The following is a 25,436-nucleotide window of genomic DNA, read 5'->3' as shown; positions in this document are numbered from 1 at the left end:
CAACTCTTACACAGATTCACAATTTAATTTGAATTTCTAAGTAGAAAACCACTTTGAATATTATATTAATAAATATTTTACATTCTAAGATCAAAATAGTGTATAGATATTTTTCTGCCTTAGGCCCACATAAAATACTCTTAGAGATTTTTCGTTTAAATTTCAATCACCCTAATGTATTTACTTTTCCTCGGAAAATGAGACTTGCGATGAAAAATTCGGTTCTTAATCGAATGCCTGAAACTTTGATTGATTATTACGCTCGTATTTTCTTTTTCCTTTTTCTAAGGAGATTTACGAGCCATTAACAGAAATAATTACCACGGTAATGAGATTTCTTATATATGGCTAATCTCTTTTTAATAATTTCCGTATCAGATATCCTTATATATTTATCAAAAAATCAATAGAATTTCTTGTTACTATACTCTAAAAGAGTTCGAGCAGTGTTGGCCTAGTGGCTTCAGCGTGGTACTCTTATCCCTGAGGTCGTAGGTTCCATCCCCGGCTGTGCACCAATGGACTTTCTATGTGCGCATTGAACAATCGCTCGAACGGTGAAGGAAAACATCGTGAGGAAACCGACATGTCTTAGACCCAAAAAGTCGACGGCGTGTGTCAGGCACTGGAGGCTGATCACCTACTTGCGTATTAAATTGAAAAATGATCATGTAACAGATTCAGAAATCTGAGGCCCAGACCTAAAGAGTTTTTATCACTATACTCTAAAAAGATTTCACACGGCAGTAACGATCTATGCAGTAAATCACAGTGCAAAACTATGCAGAAACAAATGTACTTTTAATTTCTGTCATAAATCTTATTATATACTTAGCGCGATGCTGTAACTCAGGAACCAAGTACGAAACGTAGTAACGTCATTCGACCTTCGTTCAAATGCCGCCAACTTCCCAACTAATGGCTACTAATATCCATTTATTTGATTTAAAACGTAAACAAACATAGCTTACGTTCAAATCACAGACGCAGTACAGAATAAGTTTAAGGAATTAAATATTATGTCACTATCTGGTCAATATATTCTTAAAGCCTTGTATGTAAGAAAAAATATAAATGATTTTAAAACAAATGGTGACTTTCACCAGTATAATACTTGAAACAGAAAAATCTAAGCAAACGACCAGGTTCCAGAAGATAAACCACCAAATTGTATTCGTTTTAACAACAGACTCCCAAACGAATTTAGAGAATTATCACTGAATAAATTCAAAACTCTCATTAAACATAAATCTATCAATAAAGCTTTTAATAAATTTGACGATTATTTAAATGATCCTAATCTAAATTGGGATTGATTTGCTCCAGTTCAAACAGTTTGAACTCAAAAATTGGCGATTAAAAAGAGTGGCAAAGAGTTTCTGGCCCGCTCTACGGATGTACGGTTTATTTACGAATTTCAATACATTATACAAAATTTTAAATCATTTTTTTAATACTTAGACACAACTCCGGCAGAAAAACTTACTTACTTGGAAGTGTTTCAGTCAAGGTCCTCCAAGACACCTGCATAATTTATGTCATCAAATTCGGGCGACGTAATTCTAAATCCAATTCTTTTATTTTACAGTTGTACAACTTTTTCAACGCGCTACTGAGTCATATGCGCGACACGACTGGACGGCCGTCATCTGAGAGGACATCGCGTACTGCATCTGTTTGTAAGTTATTATAATATCTACATTGTAACTGGACAAGATAGGGCATGCTGAAATGTTTTTTTATTGATACAAGCTTGCCAACGCCACACTGATACATTGGTAAAAGAACTACAATATACCATTTTTAATGTGACAAGACTTATGGGCAAACATGACATACACGAAAAGATACAAATATTAAACAATACAATTAAAATTATAAAAACTAAACGAAAATCGATTTTAAAGAGTGATATCCAAAGTTCGTTCATCAGAATGCTCAATCTGGACATCGGTGAGCTTTGACCAAAACGTGTTCTCCAGAAAGGACAAATGGAATGATGGGAAGCCTGCCTATACGTTCTGTATTCAAAAGCAAAAGTACTAAAAACGTCTTTCTAATAACCTGTCGATATCTTATTATGACAACTTAATTACTATTTGACAGGAGACGAAAACTTTAGTTAATATTCCTTAATTAATACATATTTCAAGGACTTCGATTCTATTAATTAGACATGATAGGTTATTTTTTTTAAATCTTAATATAGTATCTGTAACTAATTACGTAGGAAAAGCGAAATTACCCATTATACCATAATATATATTTTTTTAAATTGATATATATGTACTTCAAAATTGTATTTTATTATTTTTCGCCAAAAAGCACTTATTATGTGTAGTCCGGTCAATTTAGACATCCAAGGTTACAATAATTCGCACTTGGCTGAATATTGGTAGGATTGCTCAATACACTATTATAAAGGAAATGTGAAAAGTCCTCATCGATCCGGCACGTGCAAAAAAATTTACTCCGGGTCAAAGATCACAAAAATGGGTTTTTCGCGATTTTCAGCAAAATGGTAAGTTTTATCATAAAATTAGTTAGACAATAATTGTAGATCAGATAACTATCTATAAAAAATGTCCAAATACTTTTTTCCTAAGAGCCACCGTTTTTAAGATATAACGATTCAAAAAGTTGAAAGGGTTGTAATCGTCATAATATGCACACGTTTCCACGCCACCTTTGAGGTAGTGTACTTAGCGCTTTTTTTTTAATGTGGTTTCCCCGGTAGGCCTATTCCACTGATCTTTTATGATTCTGTTTAATTTGAAACTATTGAATAACTGTAGATATTGACAAGGGTTGAAAATGATGAAAGGGGTGTAAATTACAAAAAATAAGAAAATTTATCCGTCTGAATCTAAATCATCATTAACTTCTGCTTTCTCTTGTTCTTGTTCTTCTTCTCTTCCTTCTCCTTCTTCTCCTTCTTCTTCTTCTTTATCTTCTTCATTCTGGGTGTTAATAAATTGTCCCAATAATGACACATCGCATGTCTCTTCGTCAACATCAAATGAATCTTCAATTGTTGGCAATTCAACATTGGAGCATGACCGGCCTTGACAGTTAGTACATGCTACAGAACAAAACAGTCCAACTTTTTTGCAACCACATTTAGCACTACATCCCTTTTTACAGTTGCAAAAAATGGTGTTTAGTAGTTTTTCTGGTGCAGGTGGAAGTAAAGTCTGAACTGGCTCTAATGAATTGTCGACCAACTTCCAACCCCAGTCTTTTGGGTCTAACTGATTACCAAGCCACACTTGAACTTGGTAATATACCCGAAAAAGATGTTAATGAGCAGCCGCTGAGGTTGGAGGAACACATGCTAACTGCACTTGTTTTTTATTTCGAGTATTTTTAACGAAACATGCATATCTGAATTTATCTAAGCACGTAATTTTTGTAGGAGCTCCATACATAGCGAGAAGAAAGCGAATTCCGTTGGTGATAACTTCTTGTTGTTGTTAGAACGATATTTTTGCTTGTATTACGGCTTCAGTGATGTATATATGTGGTGTACATATTATGACGATTACAACTCTTTCAACTTTTTGAATCGTGATATCTCAAAAACGGTGGCTCTTAGGAAAAAAAGTATTTAGACATTTTTTATAGATAATTATCTGATCTACAATTACTGTCCAAACTAATTTTATGTGAAACTTACCGTTTTGCTGAAAATCGCGAAAAACCCATTTTTGTGATCTTTGACACGGAGTAAATTTTTTTGCACGTGCCGGATCGATGAGGACTTTTCACATTTCCTTTATAATAGTGTATTGAGCAATCCTACCAATATTCAGCCAAGTGCGAATTATTGTAACCTTACCCCTATTTTTTAGTCTAATTTGACCGGATTAGTGTCAATTTATATAAAATCATGTTAACAATAAAAAAAGGAATACTTAATAATTCATAAATAAATAACTCTTAATACTTTAATAATTATTTTGTTTCTCCTTGTTAATATGAATCGTCTGCGTTAATTGGTAATTCACCTCTTTGTATACTTTTATTTTTACCATGTTTATATAAAATCAGAAATAAAATAAAAAAATGAACTTTTTCCCCAACCTAATAATATGTCAGCAACGCTTGATATTAATTGATATATTTCCTTTGAAAGTACAATACACTGCGAGAAATGAAATTTTTAGAGCGATTCAGGTAAGCTCATAAGAACTTTAATATGTCTAGTGCTACGATACGGAGTGTGACGTGACGAGAAAGCTTCGTCATAAAGCTTTTAAGTTTACTTTCATGATATTGCACCTGTGCAGGCATTCGAGGCACTTACTTTGTAAAATTTGTATGTACGAGATTTATTTATTTACAAACATATATACATAGTTTTCCTTACAGTACTAAGCCAGAACGATTATTTATATATTTATAAATTTAAAGTAAAATATTAAATACATAATAATAATATACACATTTTATGTAGTTTCATCATCGAACGTCAAGGATATGAAATACAACCCGTATCACCTTGACGTCTGCCGGACTGAAGTACTATTTCCGAACCAATTCTACTTAGGGTCCTTCAAAAAAGAGCGCATCAGTTTTAAAAAACCGGCAACGCACTTGCGAGCCTTCTGCAAGTTTGCGTCCTGTTATTTAAAAAAAAATCGTTTAATGTATAATAACAGAAGAAACTACTTAAAGCAGAAATATCACTCTTTTACATCCACTGTCTACGAACCTTCGACATCAAAGCTGAGAGTCGAGAGAACTTTTTTTTTACTCCAGCGGCACGACTGCCTTGCGGTGGAGGTTTATGTAGGACTCCCTACCCTGCATACCCACTGAAATCCCATGGTACCACCAGCAATCACTTGCGGCAGGACACGGTAACAGCGTAGCTTTATCCGCATCCCGCCAACGCTGAAAGACACTAGGCTAAAACTGCATCATAACAGAATAATGCATAAATGAAAACGTAAGCAAAAAAGCTTTTAGCGCAGTGCAAAACTAGGTCTCGTCCGCTCCATTCATATTTGTCAACCAAGCCAATGTTTTCCTAGCCACAATGTTACTAGGCGTGTTTTCTTCGTAGTTTTAACACACTGCTTTAACACACAAGTTTAATCACATTACGGAGATTTTAAATTACATTCAAAATAGTTGTTAATACTATTAAAATAAGTTTTAATTGAAGTATTAAATATCCAATGCTTTGGATGCATTGCAAATGTAAGTTTAATATATAAAACAAATAATACTTTACAATGTCAATAAATACGTTGACGTTTTATTTTATATATAACTAGTGGACCCGACAGACGTTGTCCTGCATGATATTTCAAGCAATTAGTAAAGCAAAGTATGAAAGTACCGACTGCAGCGCCATCTGGCGGGCTGATTTGTGAATTTAAACCATTCCCAGATCCCCTTGAACACACACAAAAAATTTCATCAAAATCGGTCCAGTCGTTTGAGAGAAGTTCAGTGACATACACACTCACAGAAGAATTATATATATAAAGATTAGAACACTGAAGTAAATTTCAAAAGTTTAGTATCTTTGGCAGTGTTTCTTTAATCACGGCGGCATTTCTTTAATTGATGTTTCCTTCCTTATGTGTGAAGTATAAAAATTTAATACTGTTATTATTTCTATCTAACCAATCGGCTTGTGTCTTTTAATTTTAAATGATTATGTTCAAAAACATAATTTGAGTATAATAATATTTGATGATGGTGATCTAAAATATTTTTACTGGGCTGATCGTCACATTTTTTGGTTAGTCACTGCTTAATTTTCCTCGGATTATGTTAGACGCATATTATTTTGATTTATACATTTTTGTTAATTATATTTGTTAATAGTTACGTCATCAATTTATAACTTTATTATGAGTATTTTGTGCGTTTTTGTGAACTATTGTGAGGCAAGTTATCAGTATCACTCTAAAGTCTAAACTCTCTTTGTTCCCAAACTAATACAATTTCTCAAAATACTTACGACTGACAATTATTGGGTTTTTGAAAAAAAAAAAATGTTTTTTTTAAAATGTATTTTAAAACTTTATTGTTAATAATATTGATGTTTAATGCAAAAAAAGGGTGCGTGTACTTATGTACGCGCGTAAGAAGTTATACTTCTTTGGCATTATTAAAAATTGTTTTTGATTGCATGCAAATAATTAATTACAATTAAATAATCAAAGACTGGAAAAGGAGTCATTAAAGTCAATAAAGTTCAGTTTACATTTGAAAAATTAAATAAATAAATATTTATTATTATTCTCTTACATTAAACAAATAAAACACTATTTATCTTTAAAACATTTTTATTTCATTACTAACTGACCTGGCTAACTTCGTTCCGCCCTACAACCTTATAATATTGTTGTTACTTTAATTTAACTTATTTTAGGATTTCATTTATGTTAAGTATTACATTAATACAACTTTTTTGCAAAACAGAAATGTTTTATTGCTTGCCATAGCGAAAGAAGAATGGCAGTTTTACACATTAGGCATCTTCTCTCTAGCGTCAATATGGCGATACTGCATGTTAAGCACTTTCTGATATCCAACATCTTTTGATCAGGATCAAAGCATGGTTATGCATCTCCTCATTCACCTCAAGATCGGAATTTCTTGAACTGACACGAATTCGACGTAAAATGATGCGTAGTTTTGTCAACAGATGGCACCATATGGTTTTTGCATTCGTAAAATTAATTAATTAATTTATTGTTATTCGATAACTTATCCGATATTTTATTGCTTATCTGCTATTCGGGACGGAAACAAATCCAACAAATCAAAAACCATGGCAATCGGTCCAGCCGTTCTCGAGTTATAAGTGTTGTAACAAACACGACTTTCTTTTATATATATAGATACTATTTATTTTTAAGTGACTCTAATCTTCATCAGAATCAGAATTTCGTCTTCATCAGCATTTCAGTTTGTAATTTTAAATTAATCATTACTTGGTTGTGCATCTACGAGGCTTCTCCAAAACTAAAACTACGACTTGCTTCTGCAACAAATAAGAGAATATTAATTTAAGCTCTGACCATGCAAAACTTAAATTTTTTTATAATTCATATTATAAAATTTTTAACACATTTATATTAATATAATTATATAAATGTGTTAATAATATAATTTGTAGCACATGCTACAGACCTGGATAGCAACTTTCTTTTATTCTATTTAGAGATAGAGATAATTTAAATATAATACCGGTGTCTTCCTTGTAGGTTTCTTTGGAGTTGTTTGGGGATTCTTGTTGTTCAGTTCGACATGATTTTCTTTAACCTTTCTTTAATCCTACAAAATAATGAAATTGTTAAGTTATGTTGTCACTGTTGTGCACACCTTTGTTTGGCTTTTTTAGTATTCAAGTTATGTCAAAACTGATTTATTACCTTGTCATTGTTGGCTTTATTTGCTTTTGGGATATCAATTGTTTCCAAAATGATTTTATTTGTAATATCCTGAAATATATAAATAACATCTATTAATTTAAGTATCATGGTGAGTGGTTCGCACTCAGGTATTAAGGTGTATTATACCCACTGTCCATTATAAGTGGGAATGGGTTCACTTCTGGCTGGACAGAGTTTCAGTACTACAAGTGCAACATGGATGTTTTGAGGTATTACAATATCTCTAACTACCCTGTAGGGGAATAAAGTACTGTTGTGAACGGTTGAACCTTGAACATCACCATACATCATATTTATAATTAACATTCCTACCTCGACACCATCACAATCAAATTCATTGAAATCTACTTCAAACCGTTGCGGTATCATCTCTGCATATCCATTGTGTCTGGAGAAGGTGATGGTGGCTTTGTTCCACCTCCAGTTTTTGATGTTTCACGGCGATAAGATGACAACTCTTTTTTTGTATTCAATTTAGTGCACTTCTACTGATTCATCAATTGTTTTTTGTCTCTTGTCCTTATATTTGCTAGATTAAATCTGAAAAATTACATGTTATGATTAAATAATGTGGTAATTTTTTTGAGATGCAGGTACTTATTAAAATGTTTATTGTCGTAGAATATTTCTAAAAAGTTGCTGTAACAAACGCAATAAACAAAAGCAATGAATAATGGTTCATGTTTCAGTTTTAATCAACAATAATACTCGATAATACATACGGATAGTTAACCTCAATTGTATTGAAGCACTCAGGAAGGTTGGCACAGTTTTTTCACAAATATTTTATCATATTAATTAGTATTGATTTAGATATTCAATTTAAATCACTTCTGATTATAATTCAGACGCACATATAAAATTCGCACTTGTATATTGAAAATAACTAGGTATATAATCTTTAATTTTAAACAATAATTAAAACTCCTATATTTGTTTAAAAGGTAAATGTCATTGTCAGATGTCAATTGTCATGGTCATACAAAATTCTTGTTAAGCTGCTAAGCTAAGAAATAGAATATGCGTGAAGTTAGCTTCACGCATATTCTATTTCTTTTTACTTGTAGATTGTCTTATTCCCATCTCGCTCGCGCACGCTATATCACACTCCCAATTTTGTGTCACAGGTGCGCGCGCATCGTAAAATTTCACTCTCATCAATTTTTCATAACGCGCCTAAAGAAGTACAACTTCAAAAACTTAAAAAAATTTTTTTTTCAATTAATTATAAACAATTAAAAATTGATGAAATTTAAATAAAAATCACGTGAGTATAAAGACATAGACATAACATTTATTACAAACAAAAACACACACACATAAACACACAAAATAACAATACTTAAAGAAAACATAACATAAAATAAGACAACACAAACAATAAAAATTAGAAATTAAAATTAAGAAATTTTCTTTTGCCATTCGGTTCGCTTCTAGTGTGCAATGTGTGTGTACTGTGGTTGTAATTGGCCCTGGCTCAGCATTATGCTGAGGAGCAAAAAGTTCCACAGCGCTGGTCATTCTGCCAGAGACCACAGCAGCTAGTTTGCGCCTCTAATAAAATAAAATAAATAATTATAATACCAAGTAGAAAAATAATAATAATAATATTAAAGATAAATATTAAAGAAGTGTGAGTAAATCGTGTGTAACGGTGTATAATAAATAGAATTAAATTAAAAGTTAAAAATAAGAATAAACGTAAATAAGTAGATATTTGTTTGTTTTATGGGTAAAAACTAAATTTTGTGGGACTTTTGTTGCATAAGTAGAAGTGTCTTATAAGTGCGACTAAAATTCGACTTTAATTGAAGACACTTCAACGGAGGAGGGATAAACGCGCCATGAATGATCGATCATCATGTTGTGACGTCATAATGTTAAAGAAATTTAACAGCACAGCGTTTACGGCTATTAATATATATATAGTATATTTAATATTAATATTAATTAACAAAATTAAATAGATCAAAACACTGTACTTATTATTTTTCTATCAACTGCAATAAGTGAAAACTAACATTATGACGTCACACGGGTGTACTGGATTCAAAAATTATTTCTTATTTTGAAATAACTTTTGAATTATTGCGAAAAAAAAAATAGTTTTGTTATAAAACTTATATATGATCTTTCCCTTTATCACAATTTTTTTTTTTTTCAAAAACCCAATTGTGTGCCTTTCTTCTTGTTAAGGATACTTCGTAACGAGGTATGTACTCAGGACTTATTATTCTAGTATAAGATTGTGTATCGACGGCCACCTTTCCGGGTTGGCATTTCTATAGAAGTCCACAGTCACCTGGAAGAAAAGTGTAGTATTAAAAAGGAAGTAAAAAATCATATTAAGACGAAACAAAAACATACTGACGTTTAAAACTACAAATAAATAATTGTGAAGTTATAATTAAGCTTTACCGATCCATACTTTTCCATTAAAAGTTACATTGTATTTGGTGGAATTAAAAGTTACAATAATTATTGTTAAAATATTGAACAGTCAAATCGACTTTTAATCGAACGCGAGTATTATCTATCTATATTGATGTCCGAGACTTGACAATTAAATCAGTCAGCTTATGAAAGTGTGTTTTTTAAAGCTTTTGTATTATCTAATATATAAAATTCTTGTGTCACAATGTTCGTTCACATACTCCTCCGAAACGGCTCGACCAATTCTTATCAAATTTTTTATGCATATTCAGTAAGTCTGAGAATCGGGCAACATCTATTTTTCATCCCCTTAAATGTTTAGGGTGGTCCCACCTCTAAATTTCTTAGACAATTATTTTTGTTTTTATTATTTTATACAGCATACAAAAATACATACAACCCTTAATTGTCACCCCTCTACGATGAACCCTTATTTGTTATTATAGTAGATAGTTATTTTAATTGAACTAAAGAAAATTTGCCGGGTCTGCTAGTTTTATATAAAAGAGCATTGTTGGCTTAGTGCCCTCAGCGTGCGACTCTCATCCCTGAGGTCGTAGGTTCGATCCCCGGCTGTGCACCAATAAGTCCATTATTTCTATGTGCGCATTTAACATTCGCAGAAACGGTGAAGGAAAACTGCGCCACGGATTTTTTTAAATTTTAATATATAATATAAACATTTAAATAACATTGTAGATGGAATAAAATAATTAGACTTGGGGTATTTCAAGAATAGAAAAGAGCGTGCCAATTCTTAAAAGGCCGGCAATTAAGATTTCTATTACTTTCCTAATCGCCTACGATAATTTTGATTAGATTTAATATTGCCGTTTCTTTTGTTGAATATTTGTACTTAAGTTATTAAATCCTTTCATAGTAAATGTTTCAATTAAGTGCCAAAATTTCAAAGGCTTATCATTGATAAGTCGAAGAAACTTGTCTGTTTTATCGTATAAGTGTCTTATCCTGGGAATAATGTTAACTTAACATTCTGCCAAACTTTGCGCTTTAACGTTCGAGCGAATGTTAAATGCGCACATAGACAGAAAGTTCATTGGACAGCCGGGGATCGAACCTACGACCTCATGGATGAGAGTCGATAGATAGAGAAATAAACTAAAATTGGTTTAAAAATCTATATCTATATAAAAATATTTTGTTGGTTTGTGTAATCTTCAAAAACTCAAAAAAATCTGCACCGACCGAGCTGAAATTGTTGCATGATATATATAATATTTTTTTTTGTTTTTCATTTTCATTTTTTTCCCACAAGTATTGCAAAATTAAACTTATATGAAATGTATTCTTTGTTTTCTATCTTATTTCTAAACCATTCAATCACAATGTGCCACAGCAAAGCGTGGCAGTGTTATAAAATACTTGTCGTAATAGATGAAAATTCTACGTGAAACATTTTCCAACACTTATGATTATCATTTTACAACACGACCTAACTCTATTATTATACGAATTTATTATTCGTTTTGAGGACACAATCTCCATATAGAAGGACTTTTGTCTGTGTTAGAATAATGGATTATCCTCACTTGGGACCATGATAAATAGCAATGTATACTTTAGGTAAATGCAAATCCTTGTATGAATAATTTAAGGGGAGTAGGCATATGGAGTACTGTTGCGTTGGCGTGTGATTAAGACAAGAAAATAAAGCTCAAAGCTTAAAGCTCGAAATAGACATAGCACTTATTACTAACGAAACACACAATAATAATCAAAAAAGAAAAATCACAGTACATTATGAAAAGAAAAAAAAAGTGCGTGTGTGTCAGCTACGACGCACGATTGGAGTTTACTCCTTACGAACGATAATTATGATATATATCGAATAGAAAAAAGGGTAAATGAACGCATCTGCTAAAATGATAAGAGAAACAAACATATATCTGTAATTATTCGGATTATTTATATTACTTCAATAAAGCGTATTACATAAAGTATGTTACAAAACAATATAAATAATAATAATAATAAGCGAGTCTATTATTTGAAATAAATCTTGATTTCTATACAAAACGGCACGAACGACGTTCCATACTTTATAAGCTGTGGTGTTTCCCAGGCTTATAGTTTCGGCTTGTGTCAAATGCACTGCAGAACAAAGATGGCGATAATGTTCTGTGGCTGTCGACCATATTTTCATACTAAGGGTGGTAAGAACATATTATGTTTTTATAATATAAATGTTTGTAGTAGTAATAAAACGTACCTACATCATCTATGCCCAAATAGGATTTTCTTTCTGTGACCAAAGTCACCTTTATAGTAAGAGAAGAATAAGAATGAACAATCTTTTTAGTTTTTATTTCACTGACCATTACTATTGACAAAACTCTATGCCACGCTAGACAATCTACTTTTATTTTTTGAACACTGACAATGTTGTAACGTGGCTGTCAAAACGTGAATTCAAAATAGAAAAGTCTGTGTAATGTATTCCATCTCATTCTTTTACACGTTCAATCCTACAGATATGTTTGTCTCTTTCTACATAACGCCTCAACTTTTCGTGTTACACTTGATTTTACTCCTCATAAAATTTCCGTACCGGGCCTTATAACTCAAATCGTTTCTTAAGGAGTAAACTCCAAATAGGAATATGGTACGTTTTAAGTGTGTGTGTGCGTTGTGGTTGTAACTGGCCCTGGTTCAGCATTATGTGGAGCGCTCGTCATTCTGCCAGAGATCACAGGAGTTAGTTTGCGTCTCAGACGCAAAAAAAGAAAAAGTATTTAATAATAAAAATAGTAGAAAAAAATTATACTTTAGTATAAAGTTATGTATAACTTTACGAATTTACCCAAGCCTTTTTAATAGCCTCAAGAATTAACGCATGTTATTTTTACATAGCATTAGGCTATTTGTTAAGTGTGTCTGTCACTCCAAGATAGGGGATAGGGGCCTATTGAAAATCAGTGTTGCTGGTGACAGAAACTCAAGCCGACTTGGCATTTTATGTATGTTTTGGTCAAATAATGATTTTTCGTCCTTTCTATTTTTTCTATTCTATATATTGACTATTTAATATCAAATAATAGTGAATTCTGTTGATATTTAAAATTTAAAAAACATATTATTGGAGCAAGAATCGAATTCTCTGATTACGAGTGGGCATTACGAACTCAATCATAAATTACAGTTAGTAGGTGTAGCTTTAATCAATTTCTTTAAATTTCATGGTAGTTTTTTAATAATCCTTATTTTATTAATTATAGGGTATTTTGTAGGAATTGAATATTTATTTAGGCTTTCAACGTTTGCTTAATTTAAATGTATGTATCATTTATTAAAATCAGGTCTTTCCAACTTAGGGAACAGTAAATATTTCAACAAAATCAATTCAGTAGTTTTTGAAGTGCATGGAGCTTTTGGTTTTTAGTTCACTTGAAGTATTTTTGAAGTAAAACTTCTTTAGGCGCATGAGGGTAAAAATTTTACGGATGAAACGCAATAATGATAATATTAACGTCACGAAGATGCGTTTTTCTCGAAGAAAAGGGATTTTAAAATTTCGTAATGAGAATTTATGAAATATTAGTATTTTATACTTTATGCAAAATAATTTATTGAAATCTCAAATGACGAGTTGTAAATTAAAATGCCACGTGATTTATTATTAAAGAAATAAATTAAATTTATTATTTGTATTAATTTTCGACAGTTTTAATATTTTGTGCCATGTACGTACTTCGTACGCACGCATTTTTATGTTTAAATTACTTTTAAAGTGTAGATAAACCATAACTTCCTTTCTAGTATTTTATAACTTTCTCATACTTGTAAATAAATAGCAAAAAATATTCCAGTGGAGCAAGTATTCTCTGAAGAGTCTGACGAGGGAGGCGGCGTTGATGAGACAGCGCCCCCGAAATCGGCTCGCGGACCAGATATCGAATTCCCATTGAAGAGAAAAGATATTGACTTGCTGATTGAAGCGTTCCGAAAGAAAAAGGTCGGTATAAGTTGTAATGTCTTCATATAATGTAAAGGTTACATTTTATTTATTTATATAAATCGTTAATTTGCAAAGAAACTGGTACATTTAGATCGATTAATTATAAAAATCCGCACAATCAGCCATATAAAAGCCATACAAATGACATATTTATTATCATGAAATAATAAGAACATTAACATAGTTTATTGGTTTGTAATTATTGTGTAAGACATGTTATCTGAATCTATCGAAATATGTATTGCAAAGTGTAGATAAAAAAAAACCTCTATAATTATTAAAATAGCTTTTACCCTTTTTTAATATTTTTATTTTTTCCAGCATCGTTTGCACCCGAAGCACGTCGCTCAAATATTGAAAGAGGCCTCGCAGACTTTGAAAAGGTTGCCCAATATCAATGTTGCTACCACCTCGATATCCAGTCAGATCACAATCTGTGGCGATTTGCATGGAAAACTGGATGACTTGCTGGTTATATTCCATAAGGTAAGATAAATTAAAGATGGTGTACTTTGCAAAACGTTTATTCAAAGACAGCTGCTCAGTGTTGCCAACTTAGTCTACAAAATATCTAACACCTTCTCCCTTAAATGCTAAGCTCTCTTACAAAGATAATTAATTAGTTAATAAACTCTGTGTTCTAAAGGTTTTAAGATATATCGAATACCTAGGTAAATTCTCAAGTAGGTAGGTTGCTGTCTTAATAACAATAGTAATTTAATCCCATCCTCGTCACCACTAATAAATTAAAGATGGTGTACTTCGCAAAACGTTTATTGAAAGACAGGTGCTCAGTGTTGCCAACTTAGTCTACAAAATATCGAACACCTTCTCCCTTAAATGCTAAGCTCTCTAACATAGCTAATTAATTAGTTAATAAACTCTGTGTTCTAAAGATTTTTATGATATATCGAATACCTAGGTAAATTCTCAAGTAGGTAGGTTGCTGTCTTAATAACAATAGTAATTTAATCCCATCCTCGTCACCACTAATAAATTAAAGATGGTGTACTTCGCAAAACGTTTATTGAAAGACAGCTGCTCAGTGTTGCCAACTTAGTCTTCAAAATATCTAACACCTTCTCCCTTAAATGCTAAGCTCTCTTACAAAGCTAATTAATTAGTCAATAAACTCTGTGTTCTAAAGATTTTAAGATATATCGAATACCTAGGTAAATTCTCAAGTAGGTAGGTTGCTGTCTTAATAACAATAGTAATTTAATCTCATCCTTGTCGCCACTAATAAATTAAAGATGGTGTACTTCGCAAAACGTTTATTAAAAGACAGGTGCTCAGTGTTGCCAACTTAGTCTACAAAATATCTAACAGTAAGTAAAGAAAGAATTAATTTACGGAAGTCGGCTTTACCAACACTCAAAATTTATTTTTATATATAATTTTCTTACATAATAATAAAAATAAAGTTTGGTTCTGTGTACCTTTAACGCTGGCATCAGTAGCTGAATTGCTATACTTATTCGTTGAGCGAGGAAAGCACCAGCTCTGGGGTCACCGGTACTACCTACCAGGCGCGCTTAAATCTTTAATCGTCTTCAAAGGGAACAAAATCGATATTTGAGGAAAGACTTATGTTTGAGCCGTTTATTTATTTATAAAAGCTTGCCAATGCTCAGCACTGTAATTCATTGGTATAAGAAAAATAACATACGAGATTTAATGTGACTTGTAGGTAAACATAGCAAGCACGGAAATCAATTTTTTACAGGTATTCTAATTTTAATATTGTTTTATTAAAAAAAAAATTATAGAACGGGGGGCACACGGGCAGGAGGCTCACCTGATGTTAAGTGATACCGCCGCCAATGGACACTCTCAATGCCAGAGGGCTCGCGAGTGCGTTGCCGGCCTTTTAAGAATTGGTACGCTCTTTTCTTGAAGGACCCTAAGTCGAATTGGTTCGGAAATACTTCAGTGGGCAGCTGGTTCCACAAATTATTTGTTAGGTCAATTTCTCATATTATCATAAAAATTAAAATGGCTTGGCCGCAGTAATGATATTATCTTTGCGATGTATTTATAAATGAATGTCACGGAAAATAGATAGTATCAAAAATACATTTGAGGATTCTCTGTTTTAACGTTTATTAAAAATTAAGCAACTCTGGATTATAAGTTCTGGAATAACAATTTGTTAGCAAACTACATTTTATTCAATTAGGCTTTCAGAGCTTTTCATGTAACACTAATTAGCACACCTAGCGTCAGGATACAAATTATGTTTTGGGGCGTAAAATGATGTTATTTATTGTTGTTATATGTAAACTTGGATATGTAATGAGTGAGGTAGTATGTTCGAATCCTGTGCATCATGAACTTCTAGGAACTTCTTTCGTGAAGGAAAATATCGTGAGGACGGCCTTAGACCCAAGTACGCACTTTGTATTTCTGATGTATCACCGAACCAATTCGACTTAGGGACCTTCAAAAATGTATACAAATTCTTAAAACGCCGGCAACGCACTCGCGAGCTCTCTGGCATAGAAAGTGTCCATGGGCGTCGGTAACTTAACATCAGGTTAAAAAAAAAACACAATCAGTATACAGACTACGTCATACAATTAAATTTCATTAAGTAACTGAAATCGACCTAAGAACCTTTTTTATTTTTTTCGCAGAGTTTATATACTATATACCTACTATAATATAATCAGTAAGCGACGGTATCCTCACAATAACCTCCTTCGGGTGTAAATAATTCGGGAAAGAATAAAATCGTAAGTAAAATAGAATATTGTGAGGTAAGCTCGCATCGGCGATATCAATACAAAAATATACATCAGTAGACATCACGTCACTAGCAATACACTGGAATTGGATAGCCGACAGTTCCATTTGCTATAAACGTATTCATTGCCTTGACATTTTGTCATTCAAATATCGGAAGATCCCTTAGAAATCCCTATTTGATAGAGTCATTCGTCAAAAGAAATTGACGTATTCTAAAATATATAAACGAAAGCTTTTTATTGTACTCTTACCGGAAGCAAAAGCCACTGTATAATAAATGTATTTTAATCAAGTCTTTTATTATTCATATTCATATGGTGACTGGTCGTACTTGAATTCGTGTATGCGGTGATGTTAGTTATTTCGACTATCTGTTTGCGTGTTGTTCCTACGAAAATGTAAGTACTTGCTCCTATTTCACCATACCTATAAAAAGAAGGCGATTAAAAAGAGTGGCGGAGAGTTTATTGCCAGTTCTTCTCTTCCGTTCTACGCCCTTGATTTGAGAACTGGCAGTAAATGTAAAATTAGAAGCATTAATATGTATTTCTTTACTGACGAGTCATAAGTGTACGTTATGTTACCTATATGATGAAATAATTTTTTACTTTTTTATTTGCGGTTTCACTCGCGATACCTATCTCCTGGTAGTGGAAAGTCTACTAAGTCGGACTATAGATATATTTTTGCTAACATAAAAGCTTTATTTTACTTAGTATTATTACTTTTTAATTACTTCCTTTCCGATTATAAGTTACACACTTACATTCATAATTTAATAAATACATATACAGATTTTATTTTACAACGAATATATATCTAATACATTATTAAATTCTTAGCATCATTTACGAAGAATGTCCGACATTGGTAAATTTTAATATAAATTTACAAATTTGGAACATTAAAATACTCTACAGGTATTGAAAAAATTATGATTACAAGTAAGTAATGAAAGAACTTTTTTAATCACTGAAGGTTTAGCTTGATTATTATAAATTGTTAAAAATAAAAACAATATTCAAAATGCAAAACTTTCTTCTATAATATTAGAGAAGAGATTTATTTCTAGAACTTCAGTGTCTTAGAACTTTATTATACACAACATTTGACGTAGTTTTATCAAAACAAAACAAAGCACTGCGTAAACAAAGTAGTGTTCGGTGATTTCTTTAAATTTATTTAAGGTGATATCAGACGGTTCATTTTTTGTTCATTTTCACCTTTCATTCGGTACATTTCACTCGAAATGAAATGTCTGAACAAAAAATGAAACACGAGTGCCGAATGAATTCATTAGTGAACCGATCCAACAGTGTTGGATATTGGCATCCGGTATCTTTCATTCCCACTCCGAATGAACGAGAAATGAACGGTCTGAATACTGAGAGAACGTTCATTCGGATTCGGCCATTTTGTTTCGTGTTATTTTTATTATAGCTTTTTTTTCTGTGTGTTATTATATTATTTTCATGCGGCAAAATGGTGTTCAAGTGGAACGATCAAAATACATTACTTTTTTTTTTAAATAAATTTCTTCTTTCAATCCATGGTCGCACCCACCACCGTCGACGTTTTCTTTGCTTCTTTTTTGTCAACTCTTTGATAAAATGATCACAAATTAAACTAATTCCAAGACGTACGACTTCATTCGATGACATATTTAAAAGAAAGAACAATGAATGTTCATTTCTGTATCATTTCGTCTAAGCCGTGTGAACATAGAATGAAAAAAAATGAAGCATTCACTCGAGTGAACAATCATTCGAGTGAACCGTCTGATATCACCTTTAGGGTCTGTTTCACAATGTATGGATAAAGTACCAAATAGCTATGCAACACATAAGTTATTTGGAAGATAAATTGTGCTATTTGACACTTCATCCACTCATAACTTATGATGGACTTTATGTGACGAATAGCGCTATCTGACAGTCGTGAAACGCAATAATAGTGTTTATCCTGCCAATAAGTAATAAATAGCTAACTTGGAACTTATGCACAACTTATCCGTAAATTGTGAAACAGACCCTTAGAATATTGCCAAGTTCTTGATATATGACTTGTATAATTTAGAGCAAAGTGTATAATTAAATTGTGATTTTTTACTTTGTGTCGTCGTATGTTTAAGGTAGCTTTTAGACAAAGCTTTTGTCATACTAAAGGTTCAGCGCGGTTTTAACAAAAAAAATAACCCCAACTTGAAAAGCCACACACACTAGTAGCCTTGTAAACCATGGCCTCAATTGCGAAAAGAGTGCAGGTTGTTTTTCTACTACGCCGCTCTCAACGACACGCCGGTCGCTTGCCTCCGTCAATTTTCCAGCCATTTTGAAGCCAACAGGCATTGCTAAAGACGATGGCAAGCGGCCGGATGGAATGTATACTAACTTTTTTAGTATAGTAGCTTTATTCTAAGAGTACATCGTCTTCACATATAATGATTTAACTAATGTAAACAAAATATTGTAAACCTATTTTAAAAGAGTAAGTGTGGAGTTTCTTGCCCATTCTTCTCCACACGAAACTACCTTTTGGAAGTGGCAACTAGAATCTTCTTTATATTTTATTTGACGTTCAAAGGTGCCATTTTAGGTGGTCTAACTGAAATAAATGATTTGACTTTGATGTCGTTGATCCCTTGGAGGATGAGACGGGCTATGGGATGCTCTGTCTCCCTCCTCAGACAAGCAAAAAAGCTGGGGCGGCCGCAGAGCAGGCGGAAAATAACAAACGGCTCAAATAAATGAGTCTTTCCTCCAACTTCGATTTTGTCCCCTTTGGAGTAGAGACTCTTGGGCCGTGGGGTTCAAGTGCACAGGTTCTAATTAAAAAAAGTTGGCGCCTGGTAGATAGTACCGGTGACCCCAGAGCTGGTGCTTTCCTGGCTCAAAGAATAAGTATCGCAATGCAGCGAGGAAATGCTGCAAGCGATAAAGATACACTGCCAGAGGGACCAAACTTTTTAAATTTATTAATTTTTAAATATAAATATATATTTGGATTATTATTATATATGTAGGTTACGAATATTGTTAATACCTATATACATATGTTTTACACTCTTCTCTTCACTTGAACTTTCTTTAATATGGAATTGCGAAATAATACTTTCCCATATACGAAGGCAAAATGTAATTTATCCGAAAGTCAGTGGTCCTTGTTCAATGCATACATAATACTCTCGAAATAAGAATGGTATTATATCCTTCGCATGTATCCTTCCTATATCTTTGCGATAAAATTACTGAATGAATTTTTGTGTATTCACCAGGCCATGGATTGGACGATGACGGTTTTATTATATTAACGTGTTTCAAACTCAAAACTAAACTAGTACACTTATGAACGTCAAAAAAGAAGTTAAATTAATTGTAAATTTACATTTACTACCAGTTCGCAAGTCAAGGGCGTAGAGCAGGCAAGAAGAACTGGCAAGAAACTTTCCTTTGGTTATGAGACACATTGTACAATCTTTTTTTGAAATATTTTTTTTAATGAATTACGAGTTAAGTACTTTGATTAGATTAAAAAGTACATCGAAATTTTTATATTTTGAATTTTCATAAATCTCCAAAGTTCTGGAAAACATCTTGATTGTACTGTGATAGTGTCTTACTAAAAAATCCAAATCCGATCTATAAAAATGTCTATAAAATGATACATAATATGACCTAAATGTCTATAAAAATGAATAAAGTAACGACTATAATCGACTCAAAACCGTATGTGGTAGCGGCGATGATTTATTATTACCATAGAATAAAACGCATGAAAAGGTATTTTTTCTTTAAAATAATAATTAAAAAAAAATCAAATTCAAAATCATTTATTCATATAGGTAACACAATGTACACCTATGAACGTCATAAAAAAATTATATGAAATGCTTCTAATTTTACATTTACTGCCAGTTCTCAAATCAAGGGCGTAGAACGGAAGAGAAGAACTGGCAATAAACTCTCCGCCACTTTTTGAAATCGCCAAGTTTTTTTTACACAATGTTTGTAAGGAGATGCAACCATTATACCATGTTACACATGACATCTTAAGTAATAAATAATAATAAAATAAATTAAAAACAAAGATTTGTCCTCTATCAGCAGGAGGCATGGTGAAATAGGAGCACGCACTTACATTCTCGTATCATTTTCAATTCCATTGTAAGGCGAAAACAAATACTTTTGTACCCTGAATTAATTTTAGTAAAATAAGCCGAGGTCCGAGTCTCGTCGGAGACGCCAATTCGGCCAAGCTTAAGCCCACTTAAGGCTAACAGCGAGATTCCACAACAAAAATAGTAATTGTGTTTTCAATGAATAATATAAATATATGTGATTTTCTGATTTTAACCGAATAGCTACAGTTCTTAGGAAAGTGTATTTGGTGGGTTTAATCATTTTGAATTGGCCAATTGTTCTGTACGGCTGTGAAGCTTGGACAATTAAAGATATCCGCCGGCGCTTAGAAGCATTTAAGATGTGGTGCTATCGCATGCTTTGTATAAGCTGGATCCAGAAGGTTCTGAAACGATTTGGAATGCCGAAAAAACTTATGCAGAACCTTAAACAACGGAAAGTTGCGTAACTGCGCCACGTGTTACGCCATGACCGCTACCACCTCCTTCAATTAATTTAAATGGGTAAAATCTGTAATGGCGTGTTGGTAGAAGGAAGAAATCATGGCTTCACAACGTTAGGGAGTGGACGGGTATTGCAACTGCGGAAGAGTTGAGCATCTGGCACTGGACAAGACACGCTTCAAGAGACTGTCGGCCAACCTCCAGTGATGGAGAGGCACTAAAAGAAGAGAAAAGGAAGAGAAGAAGAAGAGAAGAATTTTAATATTTACTCAGAGACATCTAATCCAAAGCAATACTTGGTGTAAACTAGTTCTTAACATTATGGTTTGTTAATAATAGTGTATATTTCAAATTACTAGAGTTACTTACGTAATACAGTTTAAAAATTCAAGCGACTGTACTTGCGTCATTCATTCATAAATTCGAGAACTTCAATTGTTTCAAACGGAATCTCTTCTATATTTAGACTGACAAGAAATAACAATTAATTAATAGTCTATAATTAAATTCATTCAATAACATAATAGCGTTTGTAAGATGTAAGCTGGGATTAATTGAACAATGTTAATACTAAAAGTGCGTTTGGTAGAATGCCAAAGTACTGAGACAATCTGACGCTCTTAAACCAGTGTTAACGGAAATACATTTCCCGTACTGTCGCATACTGATGTTATAATAGGTATATAGTGAATTGTATATAAACTCTGCGAAAAAACAGAGAAGGAAATTTACGTTCTATGGTCGATTTCATTTAATTTAATAAAATTTAATTGTCTAACGTAGTCAAATATTTATGGTCTTACAAACATACCATTTGTATGACTCAGAAAGAGTGGCGGAGAGTTTCTTGCCAGTACTTCTTGCCCGCTCTACGCCCTTGACTTGCGAACTGGTAGTAAATGTAAATTTAGAATAAATTTAACATATTTTCTGTTGACGTTCATTTACTTGGTTACCTATATGAATTAAGTTATTTTGAGTTTGAGTATACGTATCGTGTGAATTAATACGCGTGATGTGAATTATGGTTTTTTTAAGTAAATGTTTGATGGATTCTGTAAAACCGATGTACATGGCAAGGATAGGTGGTTGGCATAAAATGACAAGAAGATTTCTTTACTTTTATAAATCAAATAAAGTTGCCAAATGTAAATAACACGGGTCATGCTTTCACGATGTTTTTAACAACGTTTTGAGGAATACGTTCCCACTTCTGCAATGACTCTTTTTAGCTAATTAAAATACCATCCGTATCACCTCGACGTCCGTCGTTCCACAACTGAGTGTTTTCTTAGGCAGTTTTTGCCGCGCACCACCACTATGTGGAACCAGCTGCCCACTGAAGTATTTCCGAACCAATTCGACTTAGGGTCCTTCAAGAAAAGAGCGTACAAATTCTTGAAAGGCTGGCAACGCACTTGCGAGCCTTCCGGCATTGTAAGTGTCCATGGGCGGTGGTATCACTTAACATCAGGTGAGCCTCCTGCCCGTTTGCCTCCTATTACATAAAAAAAAATTTAAGTTTAGTGAAGCAGGTTGCACTGATCTTACTCTTCAGAACATCCCAGACATGCGTAATTGGATAGAGGATCCTAATTTCTTGCATGCGCTTCCGCGTTGCCGGAACGCTACGGGAAGCGAGCATTGCTGTCTATAAAAAAATCTTCCTTAAGAGGAGTAGAAGTTAGTATCCTTGGTTGGTATCCTAAATCACTGTGAGTGACTACTTTGCAGTACAATATGCTTCTCGTGACGAGAAAGAAAGAAATTATAAGTAAAACAAACGCTTAACTTATAACAACATAATAAAGACAGAGTGGTGATAGGAACATACACTTCCCACCTACTAAAGTACTGTAAGTGGATATATCTTATTCTATCATTGGCAGACATTTTTAGTAGGTTAAACAGGTATTAATTATAGGTTAGAAACTGTGTTGGCCTAGTGGCTCCAGTGTGCGACACTCATATCTGAGATTGTAGATTCGATCTATGCACAAGGACTTTCTTTCTATGTGCGCATTTAACATTCGCTCGAACGATGAAGGAAAACATCGTAAGGAAACACCTTCTTGCCTACTAGATTGACAAATGTTTATGAAACAGGTACAGAAATCTGAGGCCAGAACCTAAAAAGGTTGTAGCACTACTGATTCTTTATTATTATTTTTAGGTTATAATAGTAGTATATACTACAGATAATAGTAATCTTAAATAACTGACGGAGAATATATAATATTTAAGGAGAGAAGTGGCCTATTGGTCGATTCTCATTCATGTAACCGAAAATACTGCGATCGAGGCAATTCAGGCAAATGGAATGGAGTCGTAACCCTTTGACCTTTCGATAACTATATGTGATTTACGCAACGGAGATTTTTCTCATTATAACCGGATTGCAGTACTTAGGGATGTATTTATTTATTTCGTAATTCGAATATATTTATATACAAACAGTTAAACTAAAATATAGCCAAAGATGAAATACATAATATTTAGTATTGTCTTTGATTAACATAACCTTTACACATTTAAAGAAAAAACTTTTTAACCGGATTAAAGTTATGTATTATTATAAATAGTCACCGTGACCACGCACGCTGTAAAGCACGCGAAACGTCGGATAAATTTAAAATAATGTTAAATAATTGTAACTTTATAATAACACATAACTTTAATCCGGTTAAAAAGTTTTTTCTTTACATAATATTTACAAAAAGGTTCAAACATTTAGGAAAAAAGCAATAAAAATTATTCAATACATTTTACTATGCAATACCTAATTTGGCTGTGATGTGTGATGGTGTAAAAGAGAGGGTATGTATGTGAATGGTGGGTATGCTCATGATGCAGGTAATTACTATGGATATTCTTAATACAAGAAGCATATTCCGCGATAACTTAAACAAGTCAAGGCTTAAATATTGGTCGTTGTATGTCCGGGCTGCACGATACAAATCTGAGATTTTTGGATAGTTAGTGTTGATGTGAGGAACATAGTTAGTATTTGGTAGGATCATTTTTGAAAAATTTAAGATTTTAATCGTTACTCAGACATTAAAATCCGAAACAAAACTTTTTATAAACGGTTGTTGTTAACACTATGGTGTGATTAGAGTTAATATATGCTAATAATAGCGGACCCGACAGCCGTTATCCAACACGTCTTGAATACAAAATTTTATAACATAAAAAAGTATTGGGAAAACTTTAATTCTCAATACCACTTGAATGCACAACAAATTTAATCAAAATCTGTCCAACCATGTCAGGAGCAATTTAATTACAAACACAATCACAGATTACTAAAGTACACGCCAGATTTAAAATTTGAACCTTTAGATTGCTACAACCCGGAGTGGTGGTGGTATATATAACATATGAATTGTAATGCTTTTCTTTATTATAATACAGCATAGCTAGGCTTCACACAGCTGGCTATTTATTTTCACACAGTTGGCTATTTATTTTCACACAGTTGGCTATTTATTTTCACACAGTTGGCTATTTATTTTCACACAGCTGGCTATTTATTTTCACACAGTTGGCTATTTATTTTCACACAGTTGGCTATTTATTTTCACACAGCTGGCTATTTATTTTCACACAGTTGGCTATTTATTTTTTAAATTACAGAAATTATTCACCACTCCGGGTTGTAGCAATCTAAAGCACAGCACATCTAATATATAAAATTCTCGTATCACAATGTTCGTTCCCATACTCCTCCGATTCTTATGAAATTTTTTATGCATATTCAGTAAGTCTGAGAATCGGCTACTATGTATTTTCAAACCCCTAAAAGATAAGGGGTGTCCACCCTAAAAATTTTTTTTATTTTTTGTATAATTTTTTTATTTTTTTATGATACCCTTAATTTTCACCCCTCTACGATCAACCCCTATTTTTTATTATAGCAGATAGTTATTTATATTGAACTAAAACAATGTTTCTTAAAAATAATATAAATGGCTAAACAACGTTTGTCGGGTCAGCTAGTTTCCTTATAAACTAAAAAAATACATAAAGGGAAATGAAAAATTTAAGAAACGATGACCCCAAAAGGTTACTTTTCCAAATGGGAAAGTCCAACGGTAAAGACCTTTTTTTCTTTGATGGAAAATAAAATATCTACTAAAGTTACAACTGTCTGACGTCAATGATAACTCAATAGTGAATAGTGGGCATGGTAAACAATTAGGGCGCGGCAATGCGTCATCCAATTTATGCGATCCTTATTGTGTTTGATCGATACCACATTCATTATTCTACGACTTCA

The 25,436-nt window shown here is 32.8% G+C and overlaps 1 protein-coding gene across 1 annotated transcript in view; it reads left to right on the top strand.

The window, feature by feature from the left end:
- LOC125061213 (serine/threonine-protein phosphatase rdgC) overlaps positions 1–25,436 on the top strand; it is a 142,926-nt gene that overhangs the window by 45,996 nt on the left and 71,494 nt on the right. The window contains exons 4-6 of the mRNA XM_047666469.1: positions 1,589–1,679; positions 13,679–13,824; positions 14,149–14,313. Coding sequence (XP_047522425.1) covers positions 1,589–1,679; positions 13,679–13,824; positions 14,149–14,313 — 402 coding nt within the window. The remainder of the gene's footprint in view (positions 1–1,588; positions 1,680–13,678; positions 13,825–14,148; positions 14,314–25,436) is intronic.

Source organism: Pieris napi, chromosome 23, assembly GCF_905475465.1.
Source record: "Pieris napi chromosome 23, ilPieNapi1.2, whole genome shotgun sequence".
Taxonomy (NCBI): domain Eukaryota; kingdom Metazoa; phylum Arthropoda; class Insecta; order Lepidoptera; family Pieridae; genus Pieris; species Pieris napi.
This window is presented reverse-complemented; position numbering and strand designations above follow the sequence as displayed.